This window comes from Schistocerca gregaria, chromosome 1 (assembly GCF_023897955.1).
Source record: "Schistocerca gregaria isolate iqSchGreg1 chromosome 1, iqSchGreg1.2, whole genome shotgun sequence".
Taxonomy (NCBI): Eukaryota; Metazoa; Arthropoda; class Insecta; order Orthoptera; family Acrididae; genus Schistocerca; species Schistocerca gregaria.
In genome coordinates, this window is record NC_064920.1 from 465684261 (window position 1) to 465706054 (window position 21794).

The 21794-nt window shown below is 40.5% G+C and overlaps 1 protein-coding gene across 2 annotated transcripts in view; it reads right to left on the bottom strand.

Annotated features, from left to right (window-relative positions):
* LOC126352770 (CLIP domain-containing serine protease HP8-like) overlaps nt 1-19569 on the bottom strand; it is a 62223-nt gene extending 42654 nt beyond the window's left edge. For both annotated transcript variants that reach the window (XM_050002713.1, XM_050002712.1), the window contains exon 1: nt 19442-19569. In XM_050002713.1, coding sequence (XP_049858670.1) covers nt 19442-19523 — 82 coding nt within the window. In that variant the 5' untranslated portion in view covers nt 19524-19569. The remainder of the gene's footprint in view (nt 1-19441) is intronic.
* Between the last annotated feature and the right edge of the window lie 2225 nt (nt 19570-21794).

Genomic DNA, 21794 nt, shown 5'->3' on the forward strand with positions numbered 1-21794 from the left:
GGTTTATGATTTTTATTATTTTAATAACTGTGTGTGAAAATTAATCAAGTTCTGTTTAAAGTTGGTCACCATCAATCTGATACTCTAAGCGTGCAAGTGGCATTTCTATCGTCTCACCTAACGGCAGAAGATAAACACGCCACAATAAGACCACGAGACATATTGCTGACACTCGCCTACTTTGTTAGAGCGACAAGTCAAATAATCTGATGGTGTGTGTACTGAAGGTCTTACAGTACGCACACCACACTCTGTAAACTCACTTTGGACAAAAAATTTACAGCACTTTGTCAAACAAACCACTTCCATTGTAGGTGTAATGCAGTTTTGAGTAGAAAACACTTCAAACGGGAGGCCTGCGAATGCTTTTAGCACAGCCTTACAGTTTGTCAGCAGATATTTACAAGTTAATACTACGTTGCTGCTACTTCAGACAAATAAGAATAATTTAACGCTTTGTCAACTGTAACCTTGCAAGTACAAGGTGCTGTTTGTGTTCCGGCTTTATCTGCTGTGTGTTCATCAGCCTTTCTTTTCGAGTCCACATTCAACCACCAATTCCGGTTTTCTCTAGAAGAACTTATTCTTTCTGCGGCATCATTTTACAGACATTTAGTATGCTCTAGCCACCGTTTAGTTTCACTGGCTTGGATACGACTACGAACTATGCGACTTCACATTATTAGTTTTATGGGAATGTGTATGTAGCAAGTAGGAAACCACGTCGCGTGATTCTGCTATCCCTCACAAAACCTTCCATACCATCGTCATTACATATAATACTATATGTACTCACAATATTTACTCACACCCCACACCCCCACCCCATAAACCATGGACCTTGCTGTTGGTGAGAAGCGGCTGCATGTCTCAGCAATGTAGATAGCTGTACCGTATGTTCAGTCACAACGGAGGGGTAACAAACGTGAGATTCCTTAAGAGGGCCAGCAGCCTTTTCAGTAGTAGCAGGGGCAACGGCCTTGATGATTGACTTATCTGGCCTTGTAACATCAACCAAAATTGCCTTGCTGTGGTGGTACTGCAATGGATGAAAGCAAGGGGAAACTACAGCCATAATTTTTCCCAAGGGCATGCAGCTCTACTGTACAATTAAGTGATGGCATCCTCTTGGGTAAAATGTTCTGGAGGTAAAATAGTCCTCCATTTGGATCTCCAAGCGGGGACTGTTGAGGAGGATATCGTGATCAGAGAAAACTAAACTGGCGTTCTATGGATCGAGAGTGTGGAATGTCAGATCCCTTAATCGGGCGGGTAGGTTAGTAAATTTAAAATATGTAATGGATAGGTTAACGCTAGATATAGTGGGAGTTAGTTAATTTCGGTGGCAAGAGGAACAGGACTTATCGTCAGATGAATACAGGAGTATAAATAGAAAATCAAATAGACTTAATGCATGAGTAGGTTTAATAATGAGTAAGCGAATAAGAAGGCGGATAAGCTCCTATGAAGAGCATAGTGAACACATTATTGTAGCCAAGGTAGACACGAAGCACACAATCACCACAGTAGTACAAGTTTATTGGCGACTAGCTCTGCAGATGACGAAGAGATTGAAGAAATGTATGATGAGATAATAGAAATTATTGAGATAGTTAAAGGAGACGCAAATTCAATAGTCATAGTAGGTGAACATCGACTGGGGGAAAAGAACGAAAGAGGAAGCAGCCTGGTAGAATTTTGATCAGAGTATAATTTAACCATAGCTAATACTTGGTTTAAGAATCATGAAAGAAGATTGTACATGTGGAAGAGACCCGGAGACACTGGAAGTTTTCAGACTGATTTCACAATAAGACAGAGATTCAGGAACCAGATTTTAAATAGCATGATATTTACAGGACTAGATGTGGACTCTGATCAAAATTTATTGGTTAGGGGAACTAGATTAAAATTGAAGAAACTACAAAATTCCAGGTATTTAAGGAAAGCATCAGTGGGATCATTAGGGAACTATTGAGAAGAACGGGGGAAACGAATACGGTAGGAGAAGAATGGGTGCTTTGAGAAATGAAATAGTGAAGGCAGCAGAAGATCAAGTAGGTAAAAAGACGAAGGCTGGTAGAAATCTCTGGGTAACAAAATAGATATTGAATTTTACTGATGAAAGGAGGAAACACAAAAATGTAGTCAATGAAGCAGGAGAAATGGAATGCAAACGCCTAAGAAATGAGATTGATGATAAGAATAAAATGAATAAACATGAAAGAAGATAAATGTAAGGATTTAGACGCATATATCAATAATGGAAAGATAGATACCTTCTACAGGAAGATTAATGAGACCTTTGGAGAAAAGAACCCAGATGGTAAACCAGTCCTAAGCAAAGAAGGCAAATCAGAAAGGTGGAGGGAGTAATAGAGAGCCTATACAAGGGAGATGTAGTTGGGGCAGTATTATGGAAATAAAAGAAGACGTAGATGAAGATAAGATAGGAGATAGGATACTGCTTGAAGAACCTGACAGGGCGCTGAAAGACGTAAGTCGAAACAAGTCAGTGGGAATATATTACGTTCCGTTAACATTACTGATAGCCTTGGGACAGCCAGCCATGACAAAACTCTTCCATCTCGTAAGAAAGATGTAAGAGACAGGCGAAATACCTTCATACTTCAAGAAGAATATAATAATTCCAATTCCAAAGAAAGCTTGTGCTGACAGGTGTGAAAATTACGGAATTATCAGTTTAATAACTGACGGTTGCAAATTACTAACACAAATTTTATACAGAAGAATGGAAAAATTGGTAAGAGCTGACCTCGGGGAAGATCAGTTTGGATTCCAGAGAAGTGTAGGAACAAGCAAGGCAATAGTGATTACTACTTCCCACAGAAGACAGGTTAAGGAAGAGCTAATCTAAGTGTATAGCATTTGTAGATTTAGAGAACGCTTTTTACAATGTTGACTAGAATACTTTCTTTCAAATTCTAAAGGCGGCAGGGGTAAAATACACGGAGCGAAAGACGATTTAAAAGTTTTATAAAAACCTGATGGCAGTTACTAGAGGCGAGGGGCATGAAACGGAAGCAGTGGTTGATAAGGGAGTGAAAAAGTGCTGTAGCCTAACCCAGAAATTATTCAATCTGTGTATAGAGCAAACAATAAAGGAAAGAAAAGAATGTTTGTATTACGAATTAAAGTCCAGAGACAAAAAATAAAAACTTCGAGGTTTGCCGATGACATTACAATTCTGTCAGAGACAGCAAAGGACTTGGAAGAGCAGTTGAATGGAATGGACAGTTTCTTTTTTTTTAAGCTTTAAACATGGCTGCGTTGTCAGCGACCGTCACAAGGTAAAATAAAAACAATTGCAGCCCTCGGACGCGAAAAAGAAATATTTTTGACGTAGGTTTCGGCCACTTCTAAGAGTGCTTTGATCAGAATTAAAACATGTAAAACTGGCATGTCAGGTATAAAACAATTATGAAGCCATAACGCTGTAGTCACAGAATAACAAAACAGAGCACACACAGGCAGGCCACCAAGACCTGCATCACATGTCGAGCTGCGGTAGCATCAGACTAAGGCGCCCGCATTAGTGTTTGCGACAGGTGAACGTTATACCAAAAGTGCCATCTAGAAGCTGCAAATACAAACCGGTTCCTTAACATTCCAAATATAGGCAGGTGAAATGTGTAATACACGAAGCAAGAGGAAATATTTTATCTGACAGCAGCACACATGGTAACAATTTGTCTACATAAGAGCTTAGAAGTACAGTTTAAAGGCTGGAAAACGGCGTTACGGAATTACAAAAGGAGCTGAATAGCTCAGCGAATGGAAAAATGGTATAACATGAAACGTAGTTAATATACACCATTTAGTGAAGAAACAGTTATAAATCGACTTAGAAGAAATATTTCTGTAGCTGCTCATTAAGAATGAAACTATGATTTCTATAAAGATGTTTAAAATTTTCCAAGTCTTCAAAAACATCTAATCTACACCCTTCCTTCTCAGTGTGCAAATTGTTGATATCGTGAACAGCTTTAGGCGCGTGACCTGTAATTAGAAGGTATTCAGCAAAAGACGAATTTTGGGTATTGGTACCATTTTTCCTTAAAAGATGTTTTTTATACCTGACTGTAAAGGCACGTCCTTTTTGTCCTGTGTAGTAAGAAGAGCAGGTATCGCAAAGAATCTAATAGACACCATAATTTTTCAAAGGCGAATGGGTTGATTTTAAATTATGAACAAAAATTTTTTTCAAGCTATTATTGGCTGAAAAGGCGACATTGGAGTTGTATTTATTATGAAGAAGGAGTTGGATTTGATAGGAGATAGTCCCCAAGAAAGGAATAAAAAAAATTCTTCTTTGGGCTGGACTCAATGATCGAGTATAGTAACTCTTTTTACAGTTTTCTTTTTAAGGATATTATCCAATATGGCAGCTTCGTATTCATCGCTAACTGCTATCGTTTTAATTATATTATTTCCTTCCACGAATTTTTCTTCCGAGAATGGAATAGAAGAGTGAAAGAAAGCGTTATTATGAAATTGTAGGTGCACAGAAGATGAAGGTACGATGTGATCGGTATATGTTCATTTACGAAAAACATTAAATGTGAGTTTATTTTGTTCCACTGTTAGCGTCAAATCAAGAAAATTCAATTGGCGGACCTCGTTTTCAAGTTTGCTGGTGAAGGATGTTTTATCGCGAAGTTCATTGAAGAGACTGAAAATACGGTCAATGCCGTCAACAGGTCCTTTGTAGATGACTTACAATATCATAGACATATCTGTAATAGGAGAGAATGCCTAGCGCTGACATTAATTATCCATTTTTACGAGGGCTATGCTGAAAGTTCTTAGCAGAATGTGTGAAAAAAATTTATTTGCAAAAAAACGTTTACAACTTTTCAAAATACTCTCCATTAGCATGTATATATTTTTCAATTCTCTGAAACCATTTAGAAAATGTGTCTGTGCAAGCTTCTTTTGGGATGTCACTTAGTGCACTTTCGTACGCTGCAATGGCCTCTTCATCCTCGAATTTTTTCCTTAGTCTTGGGAACAGAAAGAAGTCACAGGGGGCCAGGTTAGGTGAATAGGGGGGATGGGGTAACACTCGCACTTTTTCCTTTTCCAGAAGGTCCATCGTTCTGGCAGCCCTGTGCGCAGATGCATTGTCGTGAGGCAGCAGAAGGTGTCCACTCTTGGGCTTTGGATGCAGTGACTTCCATGTGGCAATGACTTTTGGAAGACAATCGTTCACGTACCATTCAGCATTGACTGTACTACGTTTATTCAAGGTCACAGAGGTGAGACAACACGATGTTTGTGAAAAAGGTTGCCACCATCTTTTTTTCCTGAGCTCCGACTTCGTCGAACGTTTATGGGTGGTTCCTCCCCTGAAAAGCACCACACAGAAGACTGTCTCTTCGTTTCAGGGTCATAATGTTAGACGCACGTTCATCACCTGTGACGATATTGTAGGTGTCTTGGGATTTCCATCCACTGAATTTTTCGAGCATGAAACGACACCAGTCCACTCTCGCCTCCTTTTGGCTTTCTGTCAGGGAATGTGGCACCCAACGGGCACACCTCTTAGTGAGGTCTAAGTGACTACGAACGATTGTCATTTTCCCCACAGCATCAATGTTTTCAGGAGTCACAGCTGTTGCTGGCCGACCGGGACGAGGTTCATCTTCAATTGACTGCTGACACCTCGAAAACTCGCGAAACAAATTTCCAACTGTGGCCCTAGAAAGGGAAGCTGCACCAGAAACACACAGCAAAGAAGAATGACATTTTCGGCACTTAAACCCTTTTTATAATAGTAAAAAATCATGGCGCGAAAGTCGCGGCGGGGCAGCTCCATCCTGCACCGTCTCTGACTCGGCACTGTCAGTGCTTCTTACCGCTAGCCAGGGGCTGCGCGCGTACGTCCCAAGGTCGAAAAACATGGCTCTTTCGAATGAAACAACGCCATTGTCCTTCGACTTACGGTTTACGGGCCGCTAAAAACTTTCGGCATAGCCCTTGTATACAATTAAGACCAGTTTTTAGGTCGACAAGCATATTTACTATTACATTTTTGTCTGCCAAGTTGGGCATGACATTGTACTTTAGGCCTTTTACGAGTAAGGCAGTTTCATTATTGTGAAAGTAATGATAGTTTTATTTAAAATTCTTTAGTAAAATACATGGCTGCTTCTCTCAAAAGTACTCAGAGGACATTTACAGCACAATACAGAGAAAAAAGTTTAGTAAGTTTCTTTTCGTGCTTACGCAACATACCTTGTTTACAAATTTCTAAGTGCTCAGTAACCTGTATCCAGAAATCGTCAGCATTAAAATTATAATTAATATGGAAGATATTTGTGAGCTCTAATTAGAGATAATATACCTCTTTTTTAGCGTAAAGCTTTTTAATACGATCGTAAATGAGATTTTTAACTACATGTCTAAAAAACTTGGGATCTTTTTTACAATTTGCGAAATTAATATAGGCTTTCATATAAATAGGGACTAGCCCACTTTTATCACAATCATTATGAAACTGAATTGACATACCTGTACTTCGTAGTTTCTTCTTTAGATCTCTATATTTAGAAGCAGCTTTTGATGCTTGGGCAAGCAAAAATCTTAAAAGGTCTTGAAAGGAGGATATAAGATAAACATCAACAAAAGGAAAACAAAGATAATGAAATGTAGTCGAATTCAATCACATGATGCTTAGGGAGTTAGATTAGAAAATGAGACACTTAAAGCAGTAGGTAAGTTTTGCTATTTGGGCAGCAAAATAACTGATGATAGTCGATGTAGGGAGGATATAAAATGGAGAGTGGCAATGGCACGCAAAGCATTTCTGAAGAAGAGAAACTTGTCAATATCGAATACAGATTTAAGTGTTTGGAAATATTTTCTGAAAGTACTTGTCTTGAGTGTAGCCATCTATGAAAATGAACAACTTAAATGAAAAGAGAGTAGAAGCTTTCGCAATGTGGTTGCTACAGAGAAATGTTAAAGATAAGATATGTTATTACGTAACTAATGAGGAGGTAATGAACAGAATAGGGGAGAAAAGAAATTTGGGGCAGAACCTGACTAGAAGAAGGGATCAGTTGGTAAGACACAATCTGACACATCAAGGGATCACCAATTTAGCACTAGAGGGATGCGTGGGGTGGGGGGCGGGGGGTAAAAATCATAGAGGGAGAGCAAGAGATGAATGCAGTAAACAGATTAGGAATGATGTAGATTGCAGTAATTACTCTGAGATGTAGAGACTTTTACAGGATAGAGCAGCATGGACAGCTGAATCAAACCAGTCTTTGGACTGAAGACCGCAAAATCCATGACAACAACAACATTTACTCGTAGTCCCCTGCAACTTGGGTCCGTGGTATCATGGGGTCTGCATCGCCAGTGGAGGATTTTATGCATGAACTGACCTCTTAATTATGTCCCATAAATGTTCGATGGGATTCATGTCCAGTGATATGGATGGACAAATCACTCGCTCTAACTGTCCAGAATGTTCTTCAAACAAACTGGGAACAATTATGGGTCGCTGACAAGACATTGTTGTTTGGAAACGTGAAGTCCATGAGTGGCTCCAAATGGTCTCCAAGCAGCCGAACATAAACATTTACAGTCAATGAATGACTCAGTTGGACCAAAGGACACAGTCCATTCAATGTAAACATAGTGCGTAATAGATGCACCACCATCTTGCAAAGTGCCTTATTGACAACTTGACTCCATGGGGTCTGCGTCGCACTCGAACCCTACTGTCAGTTCATACCGTCTTAACGGTCTCATCTAACCAGGCTACGGTTTTTCCGTCGTCTACGGTTCATCCGATATGGTCACGAGCCCACAAGAGGCCCTGCTGGCGATGTTCCAGTGTTAGCGAAGGCACTCGCGTCGGTTGTCTGCTGCCAGAGACCATTATCACCCAATTTCGCCACACTGTACTAACGGATACGTTCGTCGTACGTCGCACATTGATTTCTGCATTTATTTTACGGAATGCTGCTTGTCTGTTGGCACTGACAATTCTACACAAACGCTGCTGCTTTCGGTTGTTACGTGAAAGCCTTCGACCACATGCCTGAAATTTGGTATTCTCGTCACACGGACACTGTGGATCGCGGCAAATCGACTTCCCAACGATTTCCGAAATGGAATTTCCCATGCGTCTAGCTCCAACTGCCATTCCGCGTTCAGAGTCTGTTAATGCCCGCCGCGCCATTATCATGTCGGAAACCATTTCATATTAATCGCTTGAGTAGAAATCACAGCTTCGCCAATACACTGCTCTTTTATAGCTTGTGTATGCGATACTACCGCCATCTGAAAATGGGCTATATCATGACTTTTGTCATCTCATTGTAATTTCCATCAGACACGTTCCGCTTTTCGCTAGAGAAAGTATCAGTATCATGAAATTTCGTTACGCTAGTAAACAATATCCTATGACTATTTCCACACGGTGTATAAAATATAATCATTAACTTTTCCAGTAAGAATCAGTTAGTTTGGCTTGTTAAATCGAGAGAAAGTTATATTTCTAGCCAAGATTTTTCTGTAACTCTTGAGCTTCTGTGTTCTGCAGTAACTACTTACTAGTGTCTATCGAGCTAATAGCAAACCTCACTGCTTTTTATCTCGACTGTGCTTTGCGTATACAGAGCAACGTGAATTTTTTTAAATAACAGCTTGTATGGCTCTCATTTACGATTGCCACCGTTTGCAGTTCCTTTAGTCTGTGTTGTGGCCGTCTGTGCTGTGGTGCAAGAGGGGAACAGAATGAGGAGTCATTATTGCGCGCGCCCTCTTCTGAAGCTATCTTCACAGATCTCAGCTTCAGCACAATAGCTGGTGCTTTTCTTACATATTTTGGGCACTTACACTGTGGACCTGTATAATATAATAACACTGTGTCACGCAGAATTAGATTCAGTTATACATGGATCCACGATAAATGAGAAACTAACACCTTCTTCTCTACAGAAACGTCAGGTTATTTCAGTTGTTGTAAATGACACAGTTAGAAAAGAGACAAGAATTATACTATATGGGTGTTTCCTACCTAACGATAGCTATTGTGATAAGTTAGATCCGACGCGTATCCAAACTACTTAAGCAGACTTACCACTGACACATTTACCACGAAACCCCACTGCGTTTTTTGCCGAAGTTTCGCTAATTTCCGAACAAAGACGCTTCGGCCGCCCTGATACTAGCCTGCCATGTAAGTGTGAAATACACTAACGTTCAGAAGAACAGAACACCGTGACCGACTACAAATATGATGTTCATATTCACAGGACATGTAAACTGAAGAGCCAAAGAAAACTGGTACACTTGCCTAATACCGTGTAAGCAGAAGTGCCGCAACACGACGAGTCTAGTAATGTCTGAAGTACTGCTGGAGGAAGGTGATACCAGGAATCCGTAAGAGTACGATGGGGAGGAGATCTCTTGTGAACAGCCAGTTGCAAGGAATCCCAGATATGATCAATAATGTTCATGTCTGGGGAGTTTGGCGGCTAGCGGAAATGTTTAAACTCAGAAGAGTGTTCGTGGAACCACTCTGTAGCCTTATACACCTCGATGCCATCACGCATGGAAGACGTTGTCAGGGCCCATGGCGGACCTTGTGCAATAGGACACATACTGAACCGAGTCGACTGAAATGCTAATCATTTCTGTAGCACACACTAATCTACATATTCTCTGAATGTGAACTTTCCACTCCAGCCGTTCAAGGTGTTCTGTTTTCTCCTGAACATGAGTGTATGTATCAATTAACTAGCTTTCAAAGGTACATAACTTCAGCAGATTATCTCGTCTGCTGGATAAATAAGCATTTCAAGCATAATAAGGTTACTGGTTGCTGTTTCCTGTACAGTTGTATCATCACTAGAGATTTTTCCCATTTTCCGTAAAGTATACCTTACATCGCGACCGTTTCGAGGATAAACGGAGACAATCCCATACACAAAAATGCAGGTTTCCAAACTGTTATATTAAGCACGCAGCTCCTTCCCATTTTACTCTGTGCAGGGCAACGAAAATAATAAAGCAATCACTTTGAAAGATGATATCAAAGCTGCATAAAGCTTATCTCTGGGTAAAAATTTCGTAGTGGACCCCCTTGCATTTTTCGCGTTCAAGCACGATAATTGTACATAACATGCTCCAAAATACGCTAAGACATATCCACTATCAAACGTAAGTTTTTTGGATTTGTGTTGTAGTTTCAGTTTGACGATGAATTTCTTTCAAATATGACGAAGTGCAGTAGTACGGCGTCTAACCCAACCTAGACATTCAGCTGCGCAACAATCAGCCTTTCATCACAACCAGGATCTCTAACGGGAGAAACCCCGTATCTGCCCAGCAGGATCTGTGTCATGTGTGTCACGCTTTGAGAGGAAAAAGGTCATTTTATTTTGGCTCCCAAAGCAAGGAAGTTTACGACGAATGCGTTCAGATGCACTAGCAGACAATACATGCGTTAGTCCTAACTAAATGTTACAGTTTTAAATATGTTTATCCATCCATTAACATATGTTACTACTGCTGCTAATGTTTCAAGGTTAGCGTTATTTCGAACTGTTCTTGTCAGCGGGCAATGAGATGACGTGACTCCCTTGAGAGAGAATGGTTCAAATGGTTCGGAGCACTATGGGATTTAACTTCTGAGGTCATCAGTCCCCTAGAACTTAGAACGACTTAAACCTAATTAACTTAAGGACGTCACACACATCCATGCCCGAGGCAGGATTAGAACCTGCGACCGTAGCGGTCGCGCGGTTCTAGACTGAAGCGCCAAGAACCGCTCGGCCACTCTGGCAGGCTCCTTGAGAGAGACTCACATCCCGGATATAAGAGCGACAGACGTAAGGGTACGCGATGAGCACGGTCTGTAAACACTAAAAATGTCACAGCTCCGAACGGAAAACGAGAAGCAAAATATTTCGGGTAACGAAACGTCAAGGGAGAAGTACCGAGCTCAAGTCGCGCCTCGGGCGCTGCTGTGCGTTGCCGGTGTGCCTTTTACTCTGTGAGGCTAGGTGACTAGTTTTTTGCGTGTGTATGCTGCTGCAGAATAATTAATTTATATTCTTTAGATTCGAGCCTTGATTTAAAGACTTTACATCTGTACAATGAACGTGAGAAAAAAGTGAAAGGTGTGTCAGATAATGCAATTCGCTGCTGTCCTGTTTTCATTTCGTATAAATTTTTCGTATTCTGTCTGTTGTTTCCTTCTCGTGCCTCAGCGGTGAAATCATGATGTCTGCTTTGCTATCCACTATATTCCCTCTCAGGTCAACGATATGGAGGGGGTGAAGTAGATTAGTGTTTAACGTCCTGTCGACAACGAGGTCATTAGAGACGGGACGAAAATTCTGATTAGGGAAGGATGAGAAGGGAAACGGCCGCATACTGTCAAAGGAACGCTTCCGGCATTTGCCTGAAGTGATTTAGGGAAATCACGGAAAACCTAAATTAGGATGAGCGGGCGAGGGTTACAACGGACGTCTTCCCGAGTGGGAGTCCAGTTTGTTAACCACTGCACCACCTCGCCCGCTTTCTGATGTCAAGGCGATGATTCTAGTATAGAACATACCTTAGTTTGTTGCCATGTCACTTTTTTCACATCCACTTGTCTTCTGATTTCTACTAAAGAGGAAGCGACACCAGTAACCCTACCAGTTAATCAGACCTACAGTTTACCGTGGGTCACAATGTATTGCGTTGAATCCATTCTGAGATGGCACTCGTCGTGTCCCTTTTGGTTACTGCCTTTATTTCAGCAGTCACTTGTTGTTGTTTGTGGACGCCTCCCCGTACTTTCACCTTATGACAACTACTTTCCACGGTATCTTTCACCTTTCGTGCGATTGTCGGCTATCAGTATCGCGCTCCGTATGATAGTCGTCTTCAGTCTTTTCCGAATTTCTTGTGATTGCAGTATTGTTTACAAATACTAACAGGAAGCCGAATTTCGTTTCTGATTCAAGGTGGGTGGGTGGTTGGTTTGAGGACTAAACGGCGAGGTCATTGGTCCCATCGGATTGGAGAAAGATGTGGAAGGGGCCGTCGTGGTATTTGCCTGAAGCGATTTAAGGAAATCACGGGAAACCTAAAACCGGATGGCCGCTCGAGGGATTGAACCATCTTTTTCCCGAATGCGAGTCTAGTGTGCTAACCATTCCGCTTCTTCTATAGGTGTCAATTATGTAATTATTTGTATACCACAGCATAGCTCCATGTGCAACAATTTCCTCAAATTTTAATTTTTTTTCACCTCTATAAGCAGTTATAAGAGTTGAGGGACATGAAAGGGAAGCAGTGGTTGGGAAGGGAGTGAGACAGGGTTGTAGCCTCTCACCGGCGTTATTCAATCTGTATATTGAGCAAGCAGTAAAGGAAACAAAAGAAAAATTCGGAGTAGGTGTTAAAATCCATGGAGAAGAAATAAAAACTTTGAGGTTCGCCGATGACATTGTAATTCTGTTAGAGACAAAAGGACTTGGAAGAGCAGTTGAACGGAATGGACAGTGTCTTGAAAGGAGGATATAAGATGAACATCAACAAAAGCAAAACGAGGATAATGGCATGTAGTCGAATTAAGTCGGGTGATGCTGAGGGAATTAGATTAGGAAATGAGGCACTTCAAGTAGTACAGGAGTTTTGCTATTTGGGGAGCAAAATAACTGATGAGGGTCGAAGTGGAGAAGATATGAAAAGTTGACTAGCAATGGCAAGGAAAGCGTTTCTGAAGAAGAGAAATTTGTTAACATCGAGTATAGATTTAAGCGTCAGGAAGTCGTTTCTGAAAGTATTTGTATGGAGTGTAGCCATGTATGGAAGTGAAACATTGACGATTAATAGTTTGGACAAGAAGGGAATAGAAGCTTTCGAAATGTGGTGCAACAGAAGAATGCTGAAGATTAGTTGGGTAGATCACATAACTAATGAGGAGGCATTGAATAGAATTGGCGAGCAGAGAAGTTTGTGGCACAACTTGACAAGAAGAAGGAACCGGTTGGTAGGACATGGTCTGAGGCCTCGAGGGATCACAAATTCAGCACTGGAGGGCAGCGTGGAGGGTAAAAATCGTAGAGAGAGCCCAAGAGATGAATACACTAAGCAGATACAGAAGGATGTAGGTTGGAGTAAGTACTGGGAGATCAAGAAACTTGCACAGGATAGAGTAGCATGGAGAGCTGCATCAAACCAGTCTCAGGACTGAAGACCACAACAACAACAATTCACCTGTAAACAAGAATCAAGTGATAAAAGAAGATCTCAATCTTCCTTTTGCGTCCAGAGAATTAACAACGTTGATGTTTCTCTAAGTGCTTGGCTCAGTAGTTTCGGAAAAAGAAATGCAAACGACGTAGTTTCTGGACAGATCTCTTGTACATGGTACAAACGTAAGATGGCCAGACAAAGTTACTCGTGTCGACCAAGATTCGAGAAAATTACGGAAACCTACGCAAAAGCATCGTTACAGCCCTGCTGATACATTTTCTTGAAGTACCACACAAAAATACTACAATAACTTAAAATCATTTCACAGATATTGATGGACAAGGATGCACTGACAGACGATCTATATCGTTATAAAAATTAACATGTTAACATGGTTGCACTAATTTGTGTGTTATTAGTTACTGGGTAAACATATGCTAACGTAGGCCTACTATAATATATTTTTCAAATAACTTCCGGGAATTCAGTCAGGTAACACCTTCAGCGACCGCCGATATTTCGGCGGGAGAACACCCCGCCATTTTCAAGGCAAAATGGCAGGGTGTTCTCCCGCCGAAATATCGGCGGTCGCTGAAAGTGTTACCTGGCTGAATTCCCGGAAGTTATTTGAAATTTGTATACGCCATGAGAAACTCAGGTCTTACTATAATATATGTCTTCAGCATTTCCCATTCTCGCACGAACTCAACCACTATCTTTTGAAATGCCTTTCAACATGTAAATATACATGAAGACGTTCGGCACGTTAGAACTAGAATGTATAATTCTTTCGCATCTTAACACACACGGTGACAAACTGAAGTAAGAAAAGAAACGCTTAGTAATTACAGAAGTAAATGAAGCTGCCATAAGCAAGACTTTGCACATCAGTAAGCTAAGATATTAAATTCTGATAGGAAAACTGTAACTAAATAGTCCTGGCGAGTCGCCCAAATCTCACTGTATGTAATATGTGCTCTTACTTTGACGTAAGCAAACATACTGGTGTGACGTACCACTGCAGGCTGCGAGTCCAAGGCAGTTTAAACGTGGGACTAGTGGCATGTCCTTTCAAGGCCAATTTTCCAGCTTTCGTCTTGATCCTGATACGTATTCAAGAACAAATTACTTTTACCTGCTCTTTACCGTATAATAATATAAGGTCAGGAGGAACTTGCAGCGCAATGAATGCATGTGACATCATTGCGAACAATCTCCCGCTGTCTTTTTATGTCGCCTGTAAGGATCTTAACCCGTTGCCATAGTGGTTAAATACGTTCTGATCGATTTATCAGAACATTTATGCACATCGGATGAACACTGCATTCAGAGACTGTGTAGCAGAGCAATTGAGAACAGCACATCGTTTTGTCGCCTGTCCCGTAAACGTTTACTGGAAACTACTTACCATATCCGGCCGCGGAGAAAACTGTTACGCATGCACTGACGTCTGTCGTTAGCTCTGGTAACGTGCACTACTGTTTCCAGCACGTTCTGACCAAAGACTCTGCACTCCGCTTTACGAGCACTTGCTGCTTTAATTACTGGCGCCGACGAACTAACACACTGAAATTATCTAAATTTCTAATACGTTGTTGCTTTCACTTCATTCGAAGGTTCGAGATGCCGGGAAAAAGTTACTTAGCAGAAAATAGCATTACGTGATTTGCCAGTCATCTACCCACCAAACAGGTGCCTTAGATTTAAACAAAAAGTAAATATTTCTAAGGGCTTCTTACATATCCTGAATGAGGCTCAAACGTAGTTCTGAAAAATCAGATAGGAAATCCCACGGACACATTTAAAGGTCATACGTGGGGTTCAAACTTTGTAGCGTCAATTACTCATCTGTGGTTATTTTGTGTAGTTAGACAACCTGTTTCATCATAACTCAGAACTTTGCACTCGTTTCTGAATTGTCAAGCGCTATCACATCGCGCCCTAGATGGAAAAGGTAGCAGAAGGAATGAATACATCATGCTAAAAACTCATCAAGCATTTGTCTGGATGTTTCACGAAACGCAAATTGCCCGATGTCTCCGCGCCATTAATACGTTCGGATAGTATAAGAACATCGTTCCGACACCATTTTCCTCTTTCATAACCAACAGGAAATATTTTTCGATATTGAACAACATTTTGTGAAATAATGTCACACTTAAAGAGACTTCACGTTAATAGACGAAAACTAATTCCAGCTTTTTGAATTAGGAATTGGCAGTTTTCGCATGGGATTTTGGATTGGCATTATTTAGGAAACATTTTTGAAATTATTTGTGCACTTTGGTTGATTTGCCAAATTCATCATCTATCAGCTTTCAGGTGGCAGCATATGTAGTCTTCTCCTTTCATTTTATTTCAGTATCAGCCTTCTTAAGGGTAAAACGTAAATGATTCCACGAGTGTCCCTAAGACCATTAATGTGGCAGACAGCCATCATTCAAACCGACTAGAGGCGAGAGATGCGTTCCCGATAAACTGCATCTTTTCTTGCTTCTCCTAAGCACAACGAATCTTTATCTGTACCCTACTACTCCCTGTTGGATAATTCCTTCTGCCACAAACTTTCACTTTCTACATTGATAAACGCATTTGTAGGTACTGCTGCAGAACGTATTTATTGACTAAATGCATCAATAACTCTTTGGATGACATAATTTAATTTATACACGAACAACTTCATTTTCCCCCTTCTTTCTTTGTTCATTCGGGAAACTAACGTACAGTAACTTTTTGTTGGTATTTCATCCGTTTACATTCGAACTGAATATTGCACAAAGAAAGTTTGCGCCTTTCTTTGGCTCAAACTGCACTATGCCTAACACGCACAACGCTTTCAGTATTCATTTCAAAGGACTTCGAGTAAGAAACTTTACGTAGAATGATCAAGCTTGTTATTACCTGATACCTTTCCGTATAATTTTAGATCAGGGAATGGCTATTTCACTGATCGAAACCAGGAATCGATGTATCCTTCTCTCCGATCTTGGCAAACAAACCGTTTCCTGCAGAAGACTACAGCACTATATTTAAAGATTGGAGGCCATCTTTAATCACACTCCTTTAGTCTTGTTTAGGAAACTTTTCATTTGCTAAGATAGGAAAGAAGGATACATCGATTACTAGTTTACACCAGTGAAACAGCCATTTCCAGGTCCGCATTTTTACACAATGTGTTGGCCAACATTCGTTATACAAAGAACAGACGAAATTAATCGTTTCATAATTATTGCAGGAGCATATACGACATAGTATAAAGCAGTGTCTACTTCGACTACTTAAGTAAGACGCTTTGTCGCGTTCCTGTTTACAATTCGTAACTGTGAGGGAAATTCAAATAAAATTTATGAACATATTCCACAGCCATTAGTAAAAAATTATGTACGAAAAGAATAGTAGAACAGCACGTACTTTAAAAGTTGTAGTTACGAAATTTTCGAATTAGACACGCTATGCAGCACTTCATTGTGCAGTATAACAGAAACACCACAAAGATATGACGCGGCAACTTAAAGCACCATCTTGCCTGGTGACAGAACTGGATAAAGGTATCCACTTGACAGCAATAAGCAGACTGACCGATATTGTGTATCAACACTTTTGATTCACTGAAGCTGCCATCAGGTGGCTGTTGAGTGAAAATGTAGTACTTTTACAGAATGATAAAAAAAATTGTAGTACTTAAAAACGGATGTAGAGTATATTGCAATGCTTTATAGGTAAAATATGATAGCTGTACAGATAGAAAGAGCCAATGGATGGCGCAGGTGATAAAAATTGACGTACAAATAGCGCGATGCATCGGACTACACGTAAATGGAAGACACTACGTGAAACAGTAGAATGCCTGAAAACGTTAAACTGAACTATTCGTACAATTCAACTTTATAAATTTCAGTTTTAGTTTATCATGGACGGTCGCCAGGCAAGGAGCAGACGGTCGACATAGTGGCGGTACAAATTACGCAACAGAAACTTATACTGGTGATGTTCAGGCTACCGGAAAGCAAGTTCGGTTACTGGCTACACTTACATGCATGCAAGAGTTTCATTCGAAATAACAGCCAAAAATACGAAACTGAAAATTACTATTGTAACGTGATAAATATGTCCAAGGCAATTAGAAATGTTATAAAAATAACTAAACAAGTGTGAAGGCACAAGTACCGTAAGTACAGTGATAAATACGTCCAAGGTGGTTACAAATCTTATAAAAATAACTACAGAAATAAGTACGAAGGCACACGTACCATAATCATATACAGTGATGCACAATGACTAGGTAAAGAGAACTGTAAGTACAAGCTATCATACAACCAACGTAAGTGAAAAATATGTAGGCAGTGCAACTCTGTATCATGTTACATGTAGGATGTATGTACTTATGTAACAATATGGCAGCCACCAGATCTAGGTACAATATTTTATAAATGTAATAATACAGCATTTCCAATTCATAAAACGACACGATTATAACTTATATTTGCAAAAGAAATGTTACAGTTAACTAATACATTGTCATTATGTTGGATGTAGAACATAATGTCAACCACGTGTTGACTATAGAATTTAATAACAATCCCATAAGAAAATGGTAGGAACATAGGGAATGGAGGCAGATATGATTACACCATTATAATGCCATACATTATAGAAAAAAAATTTAGTTTGTACAAAAGGTACAAGTCTAAGTAATTCTAACAGAGAGTGGAGAAAGTTTTTAAGAGAAAAGCACATAAATGTCCTGTCTGAAAAACGTAAAAAGGCTATATAATATAAATGTTAAGTACTATTCCAATCTCTTGCGTTTTAGTAAAAATGTGGGACATTATAGCGTCCTGTCTTGAAGCTGAATGTCAAATTTTAGTTTTCTTATGAAGTATATGCTACGTAGTCCTATGTCTGCATAATTAGCTTTCTATCAAAGCATATTATGTGTGGTCTGCTTAATTATATTAATGCCACTATTCAGAATGTAGCACTGACATACATTTAAGAGTAGCCAATAACGGATATGCTTATAAGTACTCTGAACGTTAATCAAAATTATCTTCTGTCGTATAATTTGTACCATCACTATGCCGACTGTCTGCTGCATGTATAGCGAGCATACATGATAAGCTACAATTGAAATTTGTAAAGGTGCATTGTATTTCAATTTCATATTTTCAAACATTGTACTGTTTCACGTGGTGGCTGCCATTTACGTATAGTCCGACGCATAGCACTGTTTGAATGTCAGTACTTAGCACCCACAACATCCATTGGCTCTAATTGTACAATTTTCATAGTGCACGTATAAAAACATTGTAATATCCCCTACATCTATTTCTGACTACTGCGCATATTTTATTTTTCTGTAAAAGTATAGTATTTTTAATTAACCGCCACCTGACGGCACCTCCAGTGAATCAAAGGTCGTTTACACAATTTCGTTCGATCTGCTTTTGACTTTAGCTGGATATCTTCATCCGATATTGTCAGCAGACAAATGGCTCGTCATGTTCGCACATCATATCAATATGTTGATATGTCATACTGCATAATATATTGTAACTACATTTTTTGAAGTACGTGCTAGCTTAAAAACCTTTTGTACATACTTTTTTACTGATTACTGTGGATTCTTTCCATAAATTTTACTAGAATTTATCTTGCAATTTGAAACTGTAAACTTGATAGTGACAAAGCGTCTAGCTTCAGTTGCGATCTTGGCAAACAAAAAGTTTTCGTAAAGAAATGTACAACACTACAGCAAGGTTTTACGAAGAGCTGGCTATTAAATTTGGGGGATAACTCGAGAGAACCAATCACGGCGGTACTGTGTAGCTATTTCCTATGTACTCTTAGGCCCTACGTCATATTAAGGTAGGAAAATGATTATTATATTCTCAGAATCATGCTGTCCCATCAATAACTTTGATGTAGTGTGCAAATTTCAAGCATCGTACATGTCGTAGTCATAGGTATTACAACACACACATTGGTTTCGGCTGCTAGGCCTTGGACACGATATCAGAAACTTGGACACTTTTGTCACAGTTCCCACATTCTTGTCTAAGGTTCGCTAAAACAAAATTAGAATTTCATGAAGCACTTTAAAAATAGCTTTTAGATTACACTGGGCATGAGTAAAGGGGAGCGTAGTTTCGAGCTGTTAACGAGGGCGGCGGCACTGTGAACTAGATTACGGTAGTGTACTCACGGGCACTTGCTGTTGTCGTGAAAGCAACCAGGATGGCGACTGCGCATGCGCGGTAGGCGAGTGGTGCTCCTCGTCTGGACATGGCTGCACTGCGGGGTCTGGAGACGCACTGGCGGCCCACGGCTGAGCGCCCCGTTATATATGAGCGACAATCGCAGCCCACTGACACACACACCACGAGCCACCTCTGCCCGCTATTCCGGCGGCAAACCAGTAAATAGTTCGTGGGGCTCCAAGGCAGGCTAGCATCAGGGTTAATCTCACGCGACGCACTGCCTGCCTGGTAGATGCGGTAGGTCACAGCTCTGACAAGCGCACTGGCTAAAACATTAGTCACTCACAGGAGAGGTTGTGCTCTCGCTTTGATAATGACCTCGATTAGGCGGCTAAGAGAGTCCAGAAGTCTCTTCATGCACGTCGTACCTAGCTGAAACCGATCAGTGGCAGTTAGACCTCTTAGAGCTACCAAACTGTGAGCACGTCGACCGCTACGTTTCACCCTCTATTACAAATGGTCCAGTTATTTAATATGGGCGATTTAGCGAGTCAGCAGTGTTGCGATACATGGCCTGCTTGTTCATCAAGCAAGAAACATACGTGTGCAGTCCTAGGAATACTGTTGTCATCTTGGAAGACAGAAGCTTCCACAACAAAAGCATCATAAAGAAGTAGAGGAAAGGGGTTCACTTTGTCCCCAAGAACAGATAAACGTCCTGGTTATTATTCATGGTAACCTGAATGAATGGGCCCAGGTCATGGTACGACAAACACCCTAAAAAAATCGCAGTACAAATTCTGCTATGAACTACACGGCCACTCGTGGCAGATTAAACTCCTCTTTCAGCCGCCGTTGACACGACACCTTGCTTCATTTCAGAAGAGGTGAACTCACAGTTCATCGGACCTCTCTGCATTCCCCTACCAGTTGTTCAAGTTCTGAGTAATTACATCAGTTGAATAGGTGCATCTTTATGTGTCGCTGTGGGAAATGCGTTTTTCCAAAGTTAGTTGGCTGGTTGGTTGGTTTGGAGTGAAAGGAGCTGAATTGCAAGGTCATCAGGCCCTTTTTCCCAAGCTACTCGCTTCTAAATGTCCATTCCAGTGATTGGTCGTAAATTTGTTGAAATTAAGTAACAGCAGCAATATTCGCACTTGATACCAACTGTTACTGACAAGGCGTGAGAGAGCATACAGATGTAAAAATTAGCAATTGTGTTTTTTAATTGGCAAATAATGCATCAGACGCAGTGCAACCGGCGTCAACAATAAAGTTTCATGCGATCAATCGCGCCGGAAATCAGCACAGCGAAGACTCTCGAACATTTTGCCACCGAAGAGGCTTCCAGAACAGGAAGACACCGAAGAAAAATGACAATAAAGTTGCCTTCAGTTGTCTACTTGTATATAAATCGAATCTCTCTTTATAGATATCTCTCTCTCTTATTGATCGCTCTCTCGAATGATTTTGTACTTCAAAGATATCTTCAAGGTGTGTAAAGCATTTATCTGTGTAAAAGTATCGTCAATAGATGAATAATCGTTATTGTTTACCAATGTTTTATTTATCTTGCGCGCCAAATTTTCTATGGTTCAGCTAGAAGAACTGCAAGACTGCCGACATATCGTTCGCTGGCTGCTGCCGAACATCATTCATATTCAAATTAGTAGCAGCCACTCGTGCGTCCCTCAGATCTGCTAAGCCGATCTGTAAAGGCAGTTTCCGGGCAGCGCTTCTGTGCATATCACGTAATATTAATGATCGGCGTATGGCCAACAAACGATGTACGCCGTCAGTCCACTCCACGGTATCAAAGCAGAATAGACAATATCTTTAAATATTTATTTTCTCTTTCTTATTGGTAAATTTACCTGTGACGTGTTATAATTTAAAATTACCATCTTTCCTTTTTTGCTTGGTTACTTCTTTTGATTAACGGCACTCCAGTTAATTATCTCCTATCAAAACGTATTTTTCAATCACAACTACAGAGCACCACACAAAAAATAGAGAAAACTTTCTTTTTTGAAAATAATTATTCATCCTCATTCGGCCGCCGGTGACATGACAGTTTGCTTCATTTCAGAAGAGGCAAAATCACAATTCATCGGACCTCTCTGCATTCCTCTACCAGTTGTTCAACTTCTGAGCTGTTTGGTCAGTTAGATGCAGCTTTATGTGCCGCACTGGGAAACGTATTTTCCGAAGTTATTTGGTTGGTTTCCCGTGAAAGGGACTGCACTGGAATGTCATCAGTCCCTTTTTCCCGAAGTACCAGCTTCCAAATGCTCATTGCATGCATTTCCCTTCGCAATGGTTGCTCGGAAACTTGTTTAAATTCACTAACAGCAGCAA